The 21,308-nt window shown below is 35.0% G+C and overlaps 2 protein-coding genes across 5 annotated transcripts in view; one reads left to right on the plus strand and one right to left on the minus strand.

Annotated features, from left to right (window-relative positions):
• CEP44 (centrosomal protein 44) overlaps positions 1-12,514 on the minus strand; it is a 50,142-nt gene extending 37,628 nt beyond the window's left edge. For all 3 annotated transcript variants that reach the window (XM_074396972.1, XM_039479177.2, XM_074396973.1), the window contains exons 1-2: positions 12,242-12,514; positions 2,332-2,470 (exon numbers count right to left, since the gene is read on the minus strand). In XM_074396972.1, the coding sequence (XP_074253073.1) occupies positions 2,332-2,420 (89 nt within the window). In that variant the 5' untranslated portion in view covers positions 2,421-2,470; positions 12,242-12,514. The remainder of the gene's footprint in view (positions 1-2,331; positions 2,471-12,241) is intronic.
• Positions 12,515-12,794: 280 nt separating this feature from the next.
• The window catches only part of FBXO8 (F-box protein 8), a 50,468-nt gene continuing 41,954 nt past the window's right edge, over positions 12,795-21,308 (plus strand). The window contains exon 1 of one of the 2 annotated variants that reach the window (XM_010349369.3): positions 12,795-13,056. The gene's annotated coding sequence lies outside the window, so the exon portion shown is untranslated. Of the gene's footprint in view, positions 13,057-14,693; positions 15,698-21,308 lie in introns of those variants that run through there. The other variant, XM_039479176.2, reaches the window with a different exon arrangement.

A 21,308-nucleotide genomic window follows, 5' to 3' on the forward strand; every position in this document is an offset into this window, starting at 1 on the left:
ATAATCAATAAAATATTAGAAATGTTTATAATAATTTAAAACTTAACATTATAGCCATAATAATTAGGTGATACATGAGACCGTCTAGATTCCATTCCCCATTCTAAACCACTCTAGCTGGACTACTAGGAAATACCACTGTTCATCTGCTGGAAAAACTTACTATTGCTCTCTTGTACCAATTATTTACCATTGATTTTCCAAAGCTTAGTTACATTACCTCCTTTGCTCTCTAACGCAAACTTGCAAAGGTAAATATTATGAATTCTAAGTTACAGATGAGGAAGACAGGGCAGGAGAGAGCATGCACTGTGACTTAGCTGAGCAGTCTATTAATTTTCACTTACTGCTTATTCCAAATCTGTACATCATTACCTAAGCTAATTTCTCCAGTCTAGAAAGGTATCCCACTCTTCTTTGCTTATCCAATTGTTATTTATTCTTTATGAACCATTCATCAAATCTCAAGCCTCCCATGATGCTTTCCTCAACTTTCTGATCTATACTGATCTCTCCAAAAAAGACTCCCAGGCTGCTCAGTATCTGTTGTCTCATCATCTGTCTGGTAGTGTTTCCTGTCTTCTTATTTTCTCCATGTCAAGTACCTTCACTGATTTTCCCACAACAAAGCACAGGAGATATTTGTTCAAAATTTGCCAGTTACATTTGTTCAATTTAAGTATTTGTACTTATATAAAACACAAATGTTTTCCAAAAAGTTCAAGATGTTCACATAAATATCCCCATCCCCACCCAAATTTTTAATAAGACAGAGAACAAATACATGATAACACTGCATTTTGTTTTTCTGGACAAATATGAATTGTTTCGTTTATGTTTCTTTAAAAGTACTATAACATTTCACCCAATTAGAAAACTGCTCTGGCAACCTTGTCTACCTGAAACACATTCCAAAAACAGGAAATGAAAAGAAAATGCCTTTTTACAGCAAACTCTGTCCATTTTGTGCACATTATACATAGATGACACCCAGGCCCATATTTAACACTTCTTTTGTCAAACAATCTTAAAAAACCTGGTTATTTTGTTCCTAAAGACTTAGCATATTGAAACAGTAAGAAAAAGACATTAGAAACTGGCATACCAAGACGAAAAACCAGCAAATAGCCAGAAAACATTAAAAATGTGAAAAAATAGAAAAAAGAATCAAGATGAGGGGGTTATTGTGTGTATGGCAGGCAGACTAGCAATGTGAGTGTCTCTGGGGAAGAAGCAGCTAGCATTACAAATCTCAATAGACCCCGCAGATTTTAGTACGTTATACAATAATGTAAAAATTATTGTCCTTAATGATGCTCTTGGGTAATAAGAAAACTAGATGTTTAAACATTGTGTTTAGAAAACACAATGATTGTACTTAGTAGCTAGTTTAACCAAGTTTCACTCTGCTCTTGAATATCTAACTTGGACTTGTCCCTGGACACTCGTTCATCCAATAAATATCTAATCAACTCTAATATGTGCCATGCATCATTCTAGATGGGGGGATTTCACAGTGAAAAAAAAACAAAAAAACAAAAAAACAACGAAGTCCAAGACTTCAGCTTACATTCTAGTAAGCTGAAGGGAAACATTTAACTAATCCATCAATTAATCAATAATAAAAGGTTAAGGGTAAGTGTTACAAAGAAACAGAAGTACGAAAGGATAGAGAACGACTGCAGTACCATATTAGGTTGGCATGAATATAGGATAATGTATGTCGCCATATTCTAAAAACATTAACTCACAGTTGAAAAATGAAAGCTAAAGTGAAAGGTTCAAAGTGGGGTCTGTTAAATGGGATAGCTTAATAGCAATCTTCAGGTTGCCGCAGAAAAAGATCTACTAAATAGAGTCTTCCACATGAAAAAGAACACTTGGCTTAAATATATAAAACCTTTCCTCCATAAGAGAATAAACAAATGACAAGAAAATACTGACAAGAAATGGCAACAATCTCTTCTTATTCTGGATATATTTAACTGTAAGAAATACCACACAACTGAATATGAGAGAGTGGTAGATTATACAATTAACGAAATCCATTATACTTGTATGAGTTTAAAAGTTGTGCAAAGATTATACCTTATACAGATAAATACTGTGCTTCTAAACAGTTACAAATCTTTTAAGTTGGAATTCTTCATTACTTCATACTTAGAAATAAACTCCTATAATTCCCTGCTTTCTCAAATATTTTAATCATTTCAAGTCAGATTTAAATAGGATCCAAATAAAATCTGATTTTTGTTAGGTAGTCTCCCATGTTAAATATTAACTTAAATCACTAGCAAGAAGAATACAAGTAAGTTTGATATCATAGCTTACCCTACACAGTCCACCTCTTCAGGATAATTTAGCAAGCGGAGCACCTGTTCTAGGTTCCGTAAGCTTCTTTTTAAGTCACCTGTTGCCATTATTTAATATCAGATTTAGTTCCACCTCTTAAAATAGTCTAATTTTTCACCTAAAAATAGAAATTCATGAAATACTGGTTAACTGTGTATTTCTGAAGTTTCTCGATTCTATTTTGTTCATATCTCCTGTTGGCACTTACGATATTTATCTTACCCTAGATCTTTTTTCCCGTAGCTTCTTCTTTACTATTCAAGTTCTACTTTGCAACGACTATAAATTTCTGAATACAGGGTAAGTGTCTCCCCTACCATCCTATATGTTTTACTTCCAAAAAATAAGTTTGCCTTATATTCATGTTCTTATAATGTATCTTATTTGACATTTTCCCAAATACTTTTTTTTTGAAGAATAAAGCATCATTTGAGAAGACACATCAGCATGGAATAACATCCATCAATGACTCTTGGATGTTTATAGAGGCTACATAACACTCAATCAATAAAAAATGGATCAGCCTGTAATCCCAGTACTTTGGGAGGTCCACGCAGGCAAATCATGAGGTCAGGAATTCGAGACTCAGCCTGGCCAGCATGGTGAAACCCCACCTCTACTAAAAATACAAAAAATTAACCAGGCACGGTGGCATGTGCCTATAATCTCAACTACATGGGACGCTGAGGCAGGAGATTGCTTGAACCTGGGAGGCAGAGGTTGCAGGGAGCCAAGATCACACTACTGCATTCCAGTGTGGGTGACAGAATGAGACTCTATCTCAAAAAAAAAAAAAAAAAAAAAAGAGAGAGAGATACATAAATTTAGCACAGATTTAATCAGACTCAGAGGGCTCTGATCTCACATAGTTGCCAAAAAGATAGCTTTCCTGAAAACTAAAACCACATTTTACAAATGCAGGGTTCACTTGGATAAATATGACAGATTAATGCACGTTACCTTCATTTCCATTTTCTAAAGACCACTAACATGAAAGTAAGTAATTAAAAATCAGATATACCCACTAGGACAAAAAGAACTAGAGATTTCACATGACAAAAGAGGTATCAACCAAATTTTGAAAAATGAAAGGCAAATGAATAACCAACCTAGCAGGGCAGAGACAAGCCAATCCCATCTACCTATTCAGGAGGAAACCAACTGAAGCAAGATATGTTCACAAATCAGGTACCCTTGATACTTCTGAAAACAGAGGGGTAAGTCCAGGAGGCTAAAATAAGAATGATTATTTGAAAGTCTACATAAGCAGCAGCTAACCCTAGAATTTATTTTCCCTTTGCCTCCTATACCTACACACATAATTTGGTCAGCAAGGCAACTAACTACCTCTCACCTTCCCTGGAAAGAGAAAAGAGTTTTACACTCTAAAGAAACTGAATCAAAGAAGCACCAAATTTGGAAACATCAGGCAAGGCAAACAACATGGAATGAAGTACTTGAAGGCAGAAAGAAGTATTAATGAAAACATACACACACACACACACACACACACACACACACACACACACACACACACAGAGAGAGAGAGAGAGAGACAGAGAGAGAGAGAGAGAGAGAGAATAAAAAGTTTCTTCCTATATCTCAGCTTCAAGAAGCTGTTTAGTTAGACTTATGTCTTCCATGACAACAGACTATCAAGTTCTATGCTAGAGAACTGGAGAAAAAAATGTCATCACATTTCTGACATCTGAGGAAAATCCCCATTGAAAAGCCCAGGGTCTTGCCCAATAAACCTGCAGCAAACTCATCATTGGTAAGCCCTAGCCAGGTACTTTTTTTCTTAGAGAAACTGAATATATGCCCAAAGATCAATAACTTTTAGAGGGAAGCTTTCAGTATGAAAAGTATATGTAAATACCTTAAACAAAATAAGCAGAGAAGAAAAATTTCTTCTCTGGAAATAGATATAATACAGAGAAAAAAATTCAAAATAAAGCTTTCTATTCTCAATGAGATGAGAAAAAAAAATTAAAACCTAAAACAAGAAAAGAAGGATATAATAAATATTAAGTTTGTGAGAATATAAAATCAGCCAGAGACTGTTAAAGTGGACGAAAAATAAGACCTAACTACATGTTGTCTATAAGAAACCCGTTTTGTTTAATAAGAAAAGTTATTAGGAATATAGGGGCATTATGTAAAGATAAAAGAGTTAATTCTCCAAGAAAACGTAACAATCTTTAATGTGTATGCACCTAACAATACAACATCAAGATACATGAAACAAAAAGTGACAGAATCACAGCAGAAATATACAAATCCCCTATTTTATTTATTTGGAGACTTCAATATTCCTCTATCAGAAATAGATCCAGCAGGCAAAAAAAAAAAAAAAAAAAAAAAATCAGTAAGGATATACAACATCATCAATCACCTCCATATAATGAATATTTACAGACTACTTCATGAAACAATAATAGAATACATATTCTTCTCAATCTCACATGGAACATCCACCAAGAGAGACTACCTTTGGGAGAAATAAGGCATACCTTAACACATTTTTAAAAAGTAGAAATCATACAGTGTCTGCTTTTAGACAATAGAATTTAAACAGAAATCAACGATAGAACTTAAAATAACAGTAAAAATAAAAATTTAAATAAGAGTTAAAAGACAAGTTTGAGGAGATACAGTTACATATGGATGACAAGATAAAAAAATGGAATAGAAATTATAAGAACATTAGAGGACCAACCCAAAAGGTCCAACATCTCATGAACAAGAATTCTAGAAAAATATCAGAAAAAATGAGGGAGTAAATTGTAAAATTAAATAAAAATATAAAAAAACCCCAAAATTGTAAAATTAAATATAAAGTCTCTCAAGCCTGAATGTCATGATTTTCTAGATTGAAAGAACACAATGAGTGATCAATACAAGAAGTAAAACAAAACTCACACCCCAAGATATATCACTGTGACATTGCATAAGGTAAAAGAGAAGTTTTGAAAAACATCTAACAAGGCAACAAATGATCACATAGGAAGAATATCAAAATAACATCAAACTTTCAATAGCAATCTTAGAAGCTAAAGGATAAAGAAAACTTATCTTCACAATCCTGAGAGGAATTACTTGCAATATTGAATTCCATACTCAGCCAAGGTATCAAATACCACACCCAGCAGGTATACTCTAGGAATGTAGGGGGTTAGCACAACATTCTAAAAATCAATGTAAGTACATTAGCAGGTCAAAGAAGGCAAATCATGTATTATCAATGGATGCAGAAAAAGCACTTGAAAAAAATCTAACACCCACCCATAATAAAAACTCTCAGCAAACTAGGAATAGAGGGACACTCCTTCAAATTAATCAAGAAGATACCTAGAATTTTTAAACAAACAATACAAATAAAAAAATAGACAAAGATGTTAACAGATATCTCACTAAAGAGAATATATGGATTGCAAACAATACGAAAAGATGCTCAAAATCATTTATTATTAGAGATTTGCAAATTAAGACAAAATACCACTACACACCTATTAGAATGGCTATAAAGCCTACAAAAAACTAACAGCTAACACCACACTTAAAGCTGAGAAACTGTATACTTCCCCCCAAAAACTGGGAATAACACAAGCATGTCCTATCTCACTACTACAAAACACTGTTCCAGAAGTCCTAGCTAGTGAAATGAGGCAAGTAAAGGAAATAAAATACTTAGAAAGAAAAAATAAAATGGTCCTTGTTTGCAAAAGACATGACTTTTTATGTAGGAAATGCTAGAGTCAACAAAAGAAACCTTGAAACTACAAAGTCAGTATAGCAAAGTCAAAGTATATAAGGTTAATATATAAAAGTCAAATGTTTTCTGACATATGGGCAATAAATAATTAGAATGAAATATAAAATTAAAACACCATTATCACAGCATGAAAAATACTTTTAAGTCTAAGAAAATACGTCCATGGTCTGTATGTTACAAACTACAAAACTATAAAAGAAATCAAAGTTTATGGCTAGAACAGGATAATGGAACAGGACCTTCCCAGCCATTGTCTTTCAAAGAAACACCAATTTTGCAAATATTTATGTATAAAAGTGCCCTGATGGGTTCAAGTAGGAGGCTGTGACATCCTTCTGGAGCCCAAGACTGATAGAAGCCACTTTGAGAAGGCAGAATCATGCCCCAGTGGCAAGCATGTGACTTGGGAACTGGCTCCAGATCCAGCAGCAGCCTCACTGGCTTGTGGGCTCCAACCCACCTGTCCAACGTCTCATAGGAAGTCTTGTTTGTCTAGGGACCCAGAAGGAACCACACCTACCCAAGCCCCAGTAACAGGCCCACAATCTACAGACCTGATTATGAACATGTAAACCACAACCTGGCTCCACCTAAGTGACTAAACAGTGGTTTAGAAGTCAGTATCATCAAGGGACCAGCAGGAGAAGATCTTTACTGAAATCAGTCTGTGAAGTATAGAAGTAGTAACTGCTCCTTCAAATGCATAGGCATCACTGAAAGGCTCAAAGGATTGTGAGTAAATATAACATGCCAATAGAAACCAATAATGCTACAGAAACTGACTACAACAAGATTAAGATGCATGAACTGATTGACAAAGAATTCAAATAATCATCTTAAAGATGCTCAATGAGCTACAAAAAAAAAAAAAATAGAAAACAAAAAAGAACCAAACAGAAATCCTAGAGCTGAAGAATACAATGACTAAACTGAAAAGTTCAATAGAAGGCTTCAATAACAGACTCAAACAAGCAGAAGAAAGAATCAGCAAACTAGAACACCAGTCACATGAAAGTATGCAATTATAGGAAGAAATATAAAAAAGAATAAAAAGTGAAATGAAGTAATTCTACAGGACTCATGGTACACCGTTAAGTAAGTTAATAAACACATCATAAAAGCTGCAGAAGGCAGAGAGAGAAAGGGGCAGAAAGCACATTTAGATTATGGCTGAAAATTTCCGAAATCTAGGGAGGAAAATGGACATCGAGACTCATGAAGCCCAAAGTTCCCAAGTAGGTTGAAGCCGAAGGGGTCTGCACTAATACACACTATAATGAATTTGTCAAAATTCAAAGACAGAGAAAAAATTCTGACAGCAGCAAAAGAAAACTTATTACATACATATAATGGAGCCCCCATAAAGGTATTGGTGAATTTCTCAGCAGACCACTGCAGGGAAGGAGAGAGTGGAATCACATATTCAACATACTGAAAGTAAAAAAAGAAACCTGTCAATCAAAAATAATTACCTGAAAAAAAGAGTCCTTCAAGAATGAAGGAAATAGCCAGGTGTGGTGGCTCACACCTGTAATCTCAGCACTTGAGGAGGCTGAGGTGGGCAGATTGCTTGAGCTCAGGAGTTCGAAACCACCCTGGGAAACATGGCAAAATCCTGTCTCTACAAAAAATACAAAAATTAGCCAGTCATGGTGGTGCATGCCTCCAGTCCCAGCTACTTGGGAGGCTGTGGTGGGAGGCTGGCTAGAGCCCAGGAGGTTGAGGTTGCAATGAGCTGGGATCATGCCATTGCACTCCAGCTTAAGCAACAGAGCCAGACCTGGAAAAAAAAAAGAACAATGGAAACATAAAGACTTTCTCAGATTAAGAATCTGAGGGAGTCTGTCACTTTCAGACATGCAGTAACAAGAAATGCTAACAGGAATTCTTCAAGTTAACTGAAAAGACACCAAATAAACAGTATAAAAGCATATGAAAGTACACATCTCACTGCTGAAAGTAAACATGAAAACAAACAGAGAATACTGCAACACTGAAATTTGTGGCATGTAAATCTCATTGAACAGTAGTATACAAATTAAAAGACATAAGTAGTATGAATAACTATAACTACCACAGAAATTTGTTAATAGAAACAATATAGAAAGAAGTAAAATCTGAAATCAATTACATATATTGGTGAGGAGGAAGGGGGAGGAGTTTAGAGTTTCTGAATGTCAATGAAGTTAAGTTCTTACTAGCTTAAAAAAGCCTGCTATAACTACATAATATTTGATGCAAGCCCCATGGTAACCAAAATAAAAATATAGTAAATAAACAAAAAAGAAAGAAAAAAATCAAAGTATTCTACTACAATCATCAAATCACAGATGACAAATGAGAAAAACAAGAGAAACAGAAAGCAAATAGAAAACAATGAATAAAATGGAAACAGTAAGTCCTTAATTATTAAAAATTATTAAATTATTTAATTATTAAATTTTTAACAATTAAGGGCTCTCCACTTGAAAGACATGGAATGGCTAAATGGATAATAAGAACAACACCCAACTATATGCTGTCTATAAGAGACTAATGTTTAAGGACACACATACGCTGAAAGTGAAGGGATTGAGAAAGATACTCCATGCAAACCACAACCAAAAGAGAGCAGGGTGGCTATCCATACCTATATCAGACAAAACAGACTTTAAGTCAAAAACTGTCAAAAGAAACAAAGAAGGCATTATATAATATCAAAAGGTCAATTCAACAGAAAGATATAACAACTAAAAATACACATGCACCCATATCAAACACCTTAAAATATACAGCAAACACTGGTAGACTTGAAGAGAGAAACAGATATCAATATAATATGGAAGGAGAATTTGATACACCACTTTCTATAATATACAGGTCATCTGGACAGAATACCAACAAGTAAATTGCAAACTATACAACACTATAGACCAAACAGACCTAACATGCATATGCAGAACATGAGACCCAACGATGCAGAATAATCATTCTTCTCAAACGCACATGAAACGTTCTCTATAATTGATCACAGCCTAGGTCACAAAACAAGTTCTAACAAATTTAAGAAGACTAAACGCATTCTCAGTATTTGGTCTGATCACAATGGAATGAAACTAGAAATCAGTAATAGAAATGAAATGGGAAAATTCACAAATACAGGAAAATTAAATGCTAACTAAAAATTACTAACTAATAATATTAACATACTATGAAATAATACTGGGTCAAAGAAGAAATCAAAACAGAAATTATAAAATATCTCAAGACAAACAATAATAAAAACACAGCATACCCAAATGTATAGGATGTAGTAAAAGTAGAATAAGGTAAAAGTTTATAGCAATCAATGGATTAAGAAGAAAGAGGCTGGGTAAGGTGGCTCATGCTTGTAATCCCAGCACTTTGGGAGGCTAAGGTGGCGGATCACAAGGTCAAGACATCAAGACTATCCTGGCCAACATGGTGAAACCTTAATCTCTACTAAAAATACAAAAATTAGCTGAGCATGGTAGTGCACGCCTGTAGTCCCAGCTACTTGGAGGCTGAGGCAGGAGAATCACTTGAACCTGGGAGGCGGGAAGCGGAGGTTGCAGTAAGCTGAGATCACGCCACTGCACTCCAGCCTGATGACAAAGCAAAACTCCAACTAAAAAAAAAAGAAGAAGAAGAAAGATATCAATAAAGAAGACGATGAAGAAGAAAGATCTCAATAAACAACCTAACATTACACCTCAAAAACTAGGAAAAGAAGAACAAACTAAATCCAAAATTAGTAGAAAGAAGAAAATAATAAAGATTAGATCAGAAATAAATGAAAAAGAAAATTGAAAAACAATTTTATGGGCATAATAGACAAAGGGGGAAAAAGAAAAGAAAAACAATTTTAAAAATTGACAAAACTTAAGTTCATTTTTGCAAACACAAACTAAATCAACAAATCCTTGGCTAGATTTTAAAAACAGAAGAAAGACTTAAGTAAAATCAGAAATGAAAGAGGAGACATTACAACTGATCCCACAGATATAAAAAATATCCTAAGGGACAATTATGAACAATTGAATGCCATCAAATTGGACAATCTAGAAAAAAACAAAGTCCTAGAAAAATATAGCTTACCAAGACTGAATCAAGAAGAAATAGAATGCTCGAATAGACAAAGAACAAAAAAGGAGATTGAAGGAAAAATAAAAAAAATTCCCAACGAAGAAAAGCCAAGAGCCAGATAAATTCTAGCAAACATTTAAAGAAAAATTAATACAAAACCTTTTTAAACATATCTAAAAAAAAAATTTAAAAAGAAGGAACACTTCCAAAGTCATTCTGAGGCCTGCATCACCCCAATTACAAAGCCAGAAAAAGACACAAGAAAACTACAGTCTAATATAGCTGATGAATATAGATGCAAAAATCTTCAATGAAATGTTAGCAAAACAAACACAACAGCACCTTCAACGAATCATACACCACGACCAAGTAGGATTTATGCTTATGAATCAAGGGTGATTCAACATATGAAAACCAACCAATTTGATATGCTGCATTAATAGAATGAAGGCTAAAACTCATATGGGCATCTCCACAGATGCAGAAAAAGCACTTGACAAAATTCAAAACCCTTTCCCGATAAAAAACTCTCAACAAATTAGGTACAGAGAAACCTTGTAACAAATGAGATAAAGTATGAATAACAAAATTAAGTCCATTTATGAGAAGCCCACAGCTAACATACTTAAAGGTAAAAAGCTGAAAGCTTTCCCTGTAAGATCAGGAATAAGGCAAGTTTGCCTGCTTTAGCCTCTCCTATTCGGTACAGTATTTTAAGTCCTAGCCAGAGTAATTAGGTAAGACAAAGAAATTAAAAACATCCAAATCAAAAGGGAAGAGGTAAAATATCTGTTTGCAGATGACATGATCTTATATGCAGAAAACCTTAGGGGCTCCACCACAAATGTGAGAAATAAACAAACTCAGCCTTAAACGAGGAGGAAATCCTGCCATTCGCAACCACATGGATGAACCCGAAGGACATTATGCTAAGTGAAATGAGCTAGCCACAAAAAGTCAAATACTGTATTTTCTCAATATATGTGAAATCGAAAATAGTCAAATACATATAAGCGGAGAGTAGAATGGTGGTTGTAAGGGAAGACGGGGAGAACAAAATGGGAGGCGTCGTTTAAAGGGTACAAAGTTTCAGTTATGCACAATAAATAAGATCTGGAGGTACAACCCAGTGCCTGTGGTTAGCAATGTTGTATTGTATTCTTACAATCTGTGCTCAGAAGTTAGATCTAATGTTAAGTGCTCTTATCACAAAAAGTGAAAAAAAGAGGGGTGGAAGGAAACTTTTCAGGTGATGGCATTGATTTCTTGTAATAATGGTTTGATGGTTTCACAATCTCTGCTTATCTCCAAACAGAAATTGTATACATTAAATGTCTATAGCTTTCTGTATGTCAATCATACCTCAATATGATTGACATACAGAACATGAAGCAGTGCCAGATCCGTGTACACACACCTCTAAAAATAGTCCTTTTGTATGCAAAGTACCCCCAATTTTCCTCTTCTGAGTTTTGCTGTCTACTTGATTAAGGCCCTGGACCACAAAATCCAAGTTTTCACTTTTCACCAAAATTCTTCCCTTCTCGCATGCAGATTTTTGTCCTTCCATTATGCAAGAGAATTTCAGATTTACCCTTAAATACTACAGCCTTATCTATACCTGGTGTCATCAGCTCTACCTAATTCATTTCCTCTTCTTTCTTTCAAGAGTCTACCATAGCCGTTCAGTCCAGAGTCAAAGAGAGTAAGAATTTCAATATTAACTTTCTACAGTGAGGGAAAAATCTGTAGTCTTCAATGAAGGTGGAGAAATATTTGAAAAGCCGAGGAAGTGCAAGCAAGAACAACACGAACTGCTGTCCTGTCTTCCTTACAGTCAGGAGCCGGACGGATCCTCACCTGGGAGGATCCGATAGGAACCAGTCAGTCCGTAAGTCTCCAGCCCTAAGTCACAACCTAATTCTGACAGGATACTTCCCACTTCGCTGTGACTAAAGCCGTAAGTAATCGGGTATGTGAGCAAAGCTCCCCTCCCGCCACTTGATTTAAAAGAATGAAAAGGCGGACCTGGTCATTCGTCCCCGACCGGGGTCTCGGGAAGAGCGGCGGAGAGAGGCGACCTCTGCCTTGCCGGCTCCTCCGGGCTCACGCAGTATCCGCTAGTCAAGAAGCGGGCTGCAGAGGCCCGGCACGACAGGGAGCGGAGAAGGGAGCATATGCAACCACGGACAGTCACCACGGTCTAGCCTCCCGCCACCAGCCGCCGCTACCCGGCGCCTGCGCCCAGACGCGCTTCTCGCGCCGACCGTTTGTATTTAGAACTGTTGGTTCCCGCCCGCCACGCACCGCGGCAAGACCTTCTAAGCAAAGGACTTCTCTGGGCTCCAGGATTCGTAGCTGCAGATTCCACAGATCCGCGTTCGTCAAGACTGCTGTGGAGAATGACTCTGCGGAGAGCCTCCTTAATGGCCAGTCCAATTCTAACTGGCAGCTTAGAAGTTTTTCAGATCTTGATGGTCAGAATGGCTCGGGCTACGAAGTGAGAAACAAGGAATCTATAGCGAATCGTATACAACGGGGATAAAAATGCGTCTGTGTTAAGAGTCGGAAACTAGCGTCACTTCCGGCAACAATAGGAAACGTCAGAACTCAGTCGGCAGTTCTGGCTGCTGCATCTAGAGGGTTATTGAGTTCTGAGGGTTGTAGTGCTGTTTCTGGTACTCTCATCGCGGTCACCTTCACCGGTGTAGACAAGTAAAGTTTGAACAGGCTTCTCCATGGCCTGGGCACCAGTTCCCGGCTGAGCCGTTTTCTTTTTGGCTAAAAGCCCCCGCCCAGAGGCCGATTCGTCGCGGCGGCGGTGGAGATCGCAGGTCGCTCAGGTACAAGCGTCAACCTACGTATTTCAGATCTCTTGCCTCTTTTCCCTGTTCACCTTCACTTTTCTCGAAATAACGACAATCGAGTGCTTGCCAGTTGACCGAAACTGGCCGACCAGCAAAGAGCCGACCAGCAAGAGTTTGTGACCAATGACAGTGCAAAGCATGTTGAGTGACAGCGGTGGTGGCTCATTAAAGTGAGGAATCAGTGTCAAGAGGCGGGACTGAGTGTGCTCTGTTTCTAGGCCACTCACTGGGTTGTAGGTCGGTTTAGGACTCCAAGTAGTAACCCAGCGTCATTAAGAAAGAAAGCTGAGAAATGGCAAGGGTTACGTTCTTCAGGTCCAAGTGTTTGGGTACAGTGTTATTTTGATTCCTAGGCACAGTTTTTGGTTCTTTACCTCTCGCCAGTAATATGAATGCAAACCTAAGTATAGTTAGGATCACGATGGATTGCTGGCTGCTACAGTAGTCAAACTTCAGTTATAAAACTTGGCAAACTTGTCTTTTATTTGTTTCTCAGTGACTGGGTTCTAATCTCTTACATATTAGGTTCTCAATGAATAATACTTATTTGGTAAAATTACATAAATGAATCCTAGTCCTCAGTCATTTAATTTTTTTTTTTTAGTTTTATTTTTAGGTTCTGTATGAATTTACTAATAAAATAATTGATTCTACTTGTTTTACAAGTAAAATTTTCATATTTAAGGGTCCTAGGTGTATCTCCTCAAATGAATATATCATGATTAACTGCAAAGTGAAGACAATTTATGTTTTCTATTTCAGCTTTCTTTTCCCCTCCTTTAAAGTCTGAAGTAACATATTTCTGAGGTAGGAGCTCTATACACTCCTCAACTTCTCTATACATCCCCTCACAAAAATGTTACACAAAATAGGGTAGGTTTCAGAATTCAGAATAATTTGTTTCGTTTTGCTTCATATTAGGTCAGAAATTTGTCGTTAGCCAATTAACCTGATAATATGTTTGATGAGGTACTTCATTAGTTGTCTATTGCTGGGTAACAAATTACCCCCAAATTTACCCCAGCTTAAAACAACAAACATTATCAGTTTCCGTATGTCAGGAATTAGGGTGCAGTGTAACTTCATTTATTAATAAGTTACAGCCGATTAATATTACTTGAGACCCTTGGGTCAATTGAAATACTTCCATCCACAAAATATTGTATTATAATAACTTCTAGATAAGCCAAAATGTTGATCATAATTTAATACATATCAGTTTAATGGGGAATGTTTTGTGTGTTTACTGTTGCTACGTTAAAAGATATTTTCCTTATTTTACAATATGAAAACATGGAATTACCAAATCTTTAATCACAGTGTGTTGAAATTAGTCATTCAGACTTAAAACTTTGGCTCATTATTTAAACAACTGTTAATGTACAAGTAATTTTTTCTGTCTTGATTGAAATTTGGAAACTGACACTATTTCATTGACTGACCCATGATAATGCATCAAAATTATTAATACTAAAGTCTAAGAATTATGCATTTAACTTGTGTTTCTTTTTCTTGAATTATTTTACATAAATAACATTTTTAAACAATTTAAATGAAATACATCTGTTTCTGGAAATCTGTGTTTACTATTTCTTTTCCATTTCTCTTGCATGGTTTTTTTTTTTCTGACAAATTTCTTGACATAGCTCTCTAGTAAACTAAAACATTTTTGGCTGACTTGAATAAATTTATATCATATTTGGGGCAAGTACTTTTTTTTGAGACAGAGTTTTACTCAGTTCCCAGGCTGGAGTGCAGTGGTGTGATCAAGACTCACTGTAGCCTTGACCTTTTAGGTTCAAGCAGTTCTCCCTCTCACCTCAGCCTTTGAAGTACCTGGGACCACAGGCACGTGTGGTTAATTTTTTTTTTTTTTAATTCCAACCATGTTATTTCTTGATTTTTTTTTTTATAAGAAAAAGAATAAAGAATAGGAAGAAAGAGGAAGAGGAAGAGGGAGAGAAGATGGGGGTATTGCTTTATTGCCCGGGCTAGAATGCAGTCTAAATATGGGTATGCCTATAATTGTCCTTAATAATGGAGATATAAAAGAAAATGAGGGAAGAGAATAACAAACAAGGAGCCAACCAACATTTCATTTAAACTTCTAAGTTGAAATGATGTGGTACTGATAAGAGTGTATATTTTGTATATTTAAAGTGGAGAGTTCTATAAATGTTAATTACATTTACTTGTTCCAGATCTGAGTTCAAGTCCTGGATATCGTTGTTAATTTTCTGTCTCATTGATCTGTCTAATATTAATGTCGAAGTCCCCCACTATTGTTATGTGGGAGTCTAAGTCTCTTTATAAGTCTTGTATGTCTGCGTATTCCTGTATTGGGTGCGTATATATTTAGGATCTTTAGCTCTTCTTGCTGTTGCATTGATCCTTTTATCATTATATAATGTCCTTCTTTGCTTCTTTTGATCTTTGTTGCTTAATTGTAACTTCTGCTTTTTATTTATTTATTTTAGCTCTCTGGTTGGTAAATCCACAGGCACGTGTGGTTAATTTTTAAAATTTTTTTGCTGACTGTGCTGCCCAGGCTGGTCTTGAAGTCCTGAGCTTAAGCGATCCTGCATCCTCAGCCTACCAAGGTTCTGGAATCATAGATGTGAGTCACCGTGCTGGATCTGGGGCAGATACTTTATAGCAATATAGAGATTTAAAATATTTGTGGTTTGGAGTTTAGGCAACAGCTTTAGGGAGTTTAACTCTGTAGTCAGCAGTTTGTATGTTTTCCCAGAACAGATTGCATAGGATTCAAAAGCTATCTGAATGAAGGAACCAGATTTTAGCAAGTAAGCCAATCTTCGGGAGACCCTGTATGGAGTAGTGATTTGTGGAAGTCTTGAATACAGGGAAAAAAGAGAAGGAAAGGACAGATGGTAAATGCACATACACACACACCATCGTCTCTTCATTTTATTATTTTTCATTTTTTTCCTCATTTTTATAGAATCACATAATTATTTTATTCAATGTTTAAATTGTAGTAAAATATACATAACATAAAATTTACCATCTTAACCATTCTAAGTGTACGGTTAATATTGCGCCACCATCACCACCATCTAGCTTCATTACTCTTTTGATCTTGTCAAGCTGAAACTCTATACTTATTAAACAATAACTCCCCTCCCCCATTCCCAGGCCTTTGCAATCTCCATTCTACTTTTTGTTTCTGGCTTTGAGTACTCTTAGTACTTCATATAAATGGGCTTATCCAGTATTTGACTTTTTTTGACTGGCTTATTTAACTTGGCATAATCTCCTCAAGGTTCATCTCTGTTGTAGCATATGCCAGAATTTCTTTTCTTTTTAAGGCTACATAATATTCCATTATATATGTAGACCACATTTTGCTTATCCATTCATCTGTTAATGGAGACTTGGGTTGCCTACATGTTTTAGCTGCTGCGAATAATGCTGCTATGAACAAGGGTGTATAAATATCTTTTCTAGACCCTGCTTTCATTTTTTTTTGGGTATATACATGAAAGTGGAATTGCTGGATCACATGGTAATTCTGTTTTTATTTTCAGGAAGCTCCATATTGTTTCCACAGAGGCTGTACCGTATTACATTCACATTAACAGTACATTCTTCTAAGAATATTATTGTTTCATGTCTTAGGTTTAAGTTTTCGAACTATTTTGAGTTAATTTTCATGTATACTGTTGGGTAAGGTTCCAACCTCATTATTTTGAATGTGGATGTTTTCTCAGCACCGTTTGTTGAAAAGACTGTCCTTTCCCCTATTAAATCATCTTGACACCCTAGTCAAAAAACTTTTGACCTGGCCGGGCACGGTGGCTCAAGCCTGTAATCCCAGCACTTTGGGAGGCCGAGGCGGGTGGATCACAAGGTCAAGAGATCGAGACCATCCTGGTCAACATGGTGAAACCCCGTCTCTACTAATAATACAAAAAACTAGCTGGGCATGGTGGCACGTGCCTGTAATCCCAGCTACTTAGGAGGCTGAGGCAGGAGAATTGCCTGAGCCCAGGAGGCGGAGGTTGCGGTGAGCCGAGATCGCGCCATTGCACTCCAGCCTGGGTAACAAGAGCGAAACTCCATCTCAAAAAAAAAAAAAAAAAAAAAAATTTTGACCATATATGTGAGGGTTTATTTCTGGATTCTCTGTTCTGTTTCATTTTTCTGTTTAACTGTTTTTATGCCAATATGACACTGTTTTGATTACTGTAGCTTTGTAAAAAGTTTTGAAATCAGAAAGTGTGTTTTCCAGCTTTGTTCTTCTTTTTCAAGTTTGGTTTGACTATTAGAGGTTGAGATTCAGTGTGGATTTTAGAATTTTTTTTCTATTAATGCAAAAAGCATCATTGGAATTTTGACAGGTGCTGCATTGAATCTATACATCACTTTGGGTGGTATTGCCATCTTAATAATATTAAGTCTTTCAATCCATAATCACAGGATGTGCTTCCATTTATTTGTCCTCTTTCACTTCTTTCAGTAGTGTTTTGTAGCTTTCATTCCAGAAGCCTTTTACCTATGTATTTTATTCTTTTTGATGCTGTTGTAATCTGTATTATTTTCTTAATTTCCTTATCAGATTGTATATTGTAACTATAGAAATACAACTTATTTCTGTGTCTTGACTTTGTATCTTTCTACTTTGCTGAATGTGCTTATTGGTTCTAAGTTTTTGGTAGAATATTTATGGTGACTACAAAGGATTTTACTCCTTTCTTTCCAATTTGCATGTCTTTTACTTCTTTTTCTTATCTAATTACTCTTGGGATTATAGAATTTTATAGCTAAAAAAGACCTTAGAGAACACCAGTTTCAAAACCCTTATTTTACAGGGGAGGAAACTGAGACTTAAAAATTTTAGGGACTTGCTTGATGCTCACTACTGGCTAACGAAGGAGACTTAATCAAACTAATATTTTCTATAAGTCTTTCACTATTAAATGTTTTCTCATCTAATTTCTCATCTTCACCCTATTTCTGGCTGCCCTCAATATTCATTTAATTTGATATCTTGTTTTATTTGTATAAAAGCAATTCAGTGAGAGTTATGACTTTTGTTTTGTTTTCTAATTCCACAGCACTCGTAGCAATAGCCTTTGTGGTTAGGGGGCAGGTGAGTGTGTGTATACTGAGAAGGTGGGTTAGGATATGCTACCATGACTGCAGCTGATTACAGCCATGTTAAGTAAATAGTAATGCAATTAAGTAAGAACCATATAATTAAAAATGATGCTAGTGAGAAGTATGATACATTTTTATTTAAAATTTGAAGTAGTTGGACAATGGAACATTTCTTGAAAAATCAAAGAAATTGAATAAGCCTAAAATTCTGAGATTTTTGGTTGTGTTTAAATAACACATCTTAATTTTTACATTTGTTTAGTTGCCATTTGGATAACACTTATTATAGAATAAAATTAAAGAATGGGGGAAAAAACCTTTAGAAAGCAGAGTAATATTATAAATCTTTTTGAATTAAAAAAAACCAAACCTGCAAATGGTATGCCTTTTAGTAACAAAAACTGCTCTTGCAGGACCAGATCTTTAAATTTAATGAGTGGTGGCTTTTTATGTGTTTAATGTACCTTGTGACCTCTTAGTACTTAGCTATTTCCCTTTTCTCCTTAGAAAGACCTCCTTGTGGACTTACCCTTCCTTCATTTCTCTACAGTTGTTGCCTTTAAATTTTAGAGATGTGATTGGTTATCGGGTTTTTCTTTTTTAAAAAATTTCTCTACCCAGTCTGTTCTAAACTACTTTGGTGGTCTGTTCTTTTGGAAGTGAAGAAATAAATGCTGTGGTCCTGATTTGATTCAAAATGTCTCAGAAAATATTTTTTCATAGACTCTCCAACATTCTTATGCCATTGAATAATATCACATGCTATCACTTAAAGTTTTTTAAAACCTAAAGTAACCAAAAATAGAATTTTTACTTTTTACTTGAAAAGCATTGAAAGTTTATTAAAAGATATGTGAATTTTCTTATCTTTAAGTCTTAGTAGAATCTGTATTTTAGAGATAACTATTTTTGTACACATTTTAAACCTTTATCTGAGAAAGGACATTTATTTATAAATTTCACTAGTTAGACAACTAAGAAATACTGAAGAAAAATAATCATTTATAATGTGTATTTAAATGAGGCTATTCACATGTCAATCATCACATACCAATGATTTAACACTGTTTGTTCAGTAAAAGCTTTATGGAATTGGTTTGCTTCAAACAAAAGTACTTAAAGCAGAATGCTTTTTTGAGACCTTCGGACTCCTTTCTATTCTTGCCGTCTTTCACTGTATAGATTTTATATTCCCATATAGTATAGAAACCATTCTTCATTACTTATCGTCAACACAGCATGTGCCATTTGAGTGCTTAGTGCCATGAAATTATTAAAAGCAGTTCTCTTTTTCTTATTGAATACTACTTTATTTGGTGTTTAACTTGTTACACAGAGATAGTTTGACTAAAGCTACTTAATATTTTACAGATAAACTTATATTAGATGTAACAGCTATTAATAAAATTTATATTTTATTTTTTAAGAAATAGTCTACTATATTGAAAAGGAAACAAAACATGATAGTCAAAAATATTATCTCCTTTAGAAATGTAACCATCTTTTAGAAATAAGAAGTATGGAAGTATTATTATTATAAATTTTAATAAATACATAACCTGTATAATTATTTGTAGTTAATCCATAGTTTGTACTGCTTTTAAGTGGAAACTCTTTTATAACAGACTTATTTAGACTAAAACTACTACTTTAAAAAAAAAGTCCAAAATTATGTTAGAACAATATAGCTGTTTCAGAAACTGCATACTGCTTTACCAATTAAAAGATGCTTTTATATACATTTTCTTAGTTAAGACTCATAGCCATCCTGTAAAACAGGAATGATTTCCCCCATTTCATAGGAAACAAAAGATCAGAACCTTGTTATACCTAAGGTCATACAGCAAGTTACAATGTAATTGGAGCTCCACCTTTAAATTCATCTGCGGCAGTAGTAGTGTCAAAAAAAAAAAAACTGCATTGCTGTAAAGCAGACATTATAGTATATGGCCCACATTAGAGGTTTTAGGTTTATTTATTTATGCTGAAATTAGCATAATAAAACTGAAATTAGAGAAATTAATTTTAAAAAACCAAAAAGATCTAAATACATTTAGATTTTTTAAAAACACTGGGCTCTGTCTGCCAGGTACAGTGGCTCAATCCAAGCACTTTGGGAGGCCAAGGAGGACAGATCACAAGGTCGAGAGTTTAAGACTACCATGGCCAACATAGTGAAACCCCGTCTTTACTAAAAACGCAAAAATTAGCCGGGCATGGTGGCATGTGTCTGTAGTCCCAGCTACTCGGGAGGCTGAGGCAGGAAAATCACTTGAACTTGGGAGGTGGAAGTTGTGGGGTGCCAAGATCGAGCCACTGCACTCCAGTTGGGGCAACAGAGGGAGACTCCATCTTAAAGAAAAAAAAATTGCTCTGTCAAATAAATATTTGGTCAATGTGTAATAAAAGTATTACTCTTAATATTGCTGTTGCAATTTTAATAAAAACAAGGACATATAAGAATTTAAGAGATTTTTAAATAAAATTTATTGATTTTTTAATATATTTTAATAAGTAGAGCATTTTTCTACAGATATTAGAAATACAGTATTTGTCACAATCCAAATTCATTCATATTTGCTTATTACTTTGTTTTTAAATAGTTATACCAATTTTCTAATTAATGTATTTTATATTTACATTTTCTTTTTATTAGACTAAGAGTCACACAAATATCGATACTTTTTGCATTTTTACCTTACTCTGTTGTTGATACATGCTATATAAGCAGTCAAAACATCATTTCGGATTTGTGTCGTTAAAGATTTGTATTTCTTAATTCTGTCTTCTTTTGATCTATATGTATCTGAATTTACATGACATGAGAGATGATTCATAGGTGGTAGATTTTCAGCAATTAATTGGACTCCTGAAATCTAAAACAGTTACTGTTTATGAAATGACTAGACTTGGTATGTCCTTGGTCACAATCTTTAAAGCATTTATTAGAGTTTTTCTCTAATTCTTTTTTTAAAAAACAGTTTTAGTAAGGTATTATTTACATACCACAAAATTCATTCATTTTAAATGTGCAATTTCCTGTCCTTTTTTAAACTTTGTTTTCATCCTTCTGTAATTTTTTAAAAGATAATTGTAGATGCACATGC

The sequence above is a fragment of the Saimiri boliviensis genome, chromosome 3 (assembly GCF_048565385.1).
Source record: "Saimiri boliviensis isolate mSaiBol1 chromosome 3, mSaiBol1.pri, whole genome shotgun sequence".
Taxonomy (NCBI): Eukaryota; Metazoa; Chordata; class Mammalia; order Primates; family Cebidae; genus Saimiri; species Saimiri boliviensis.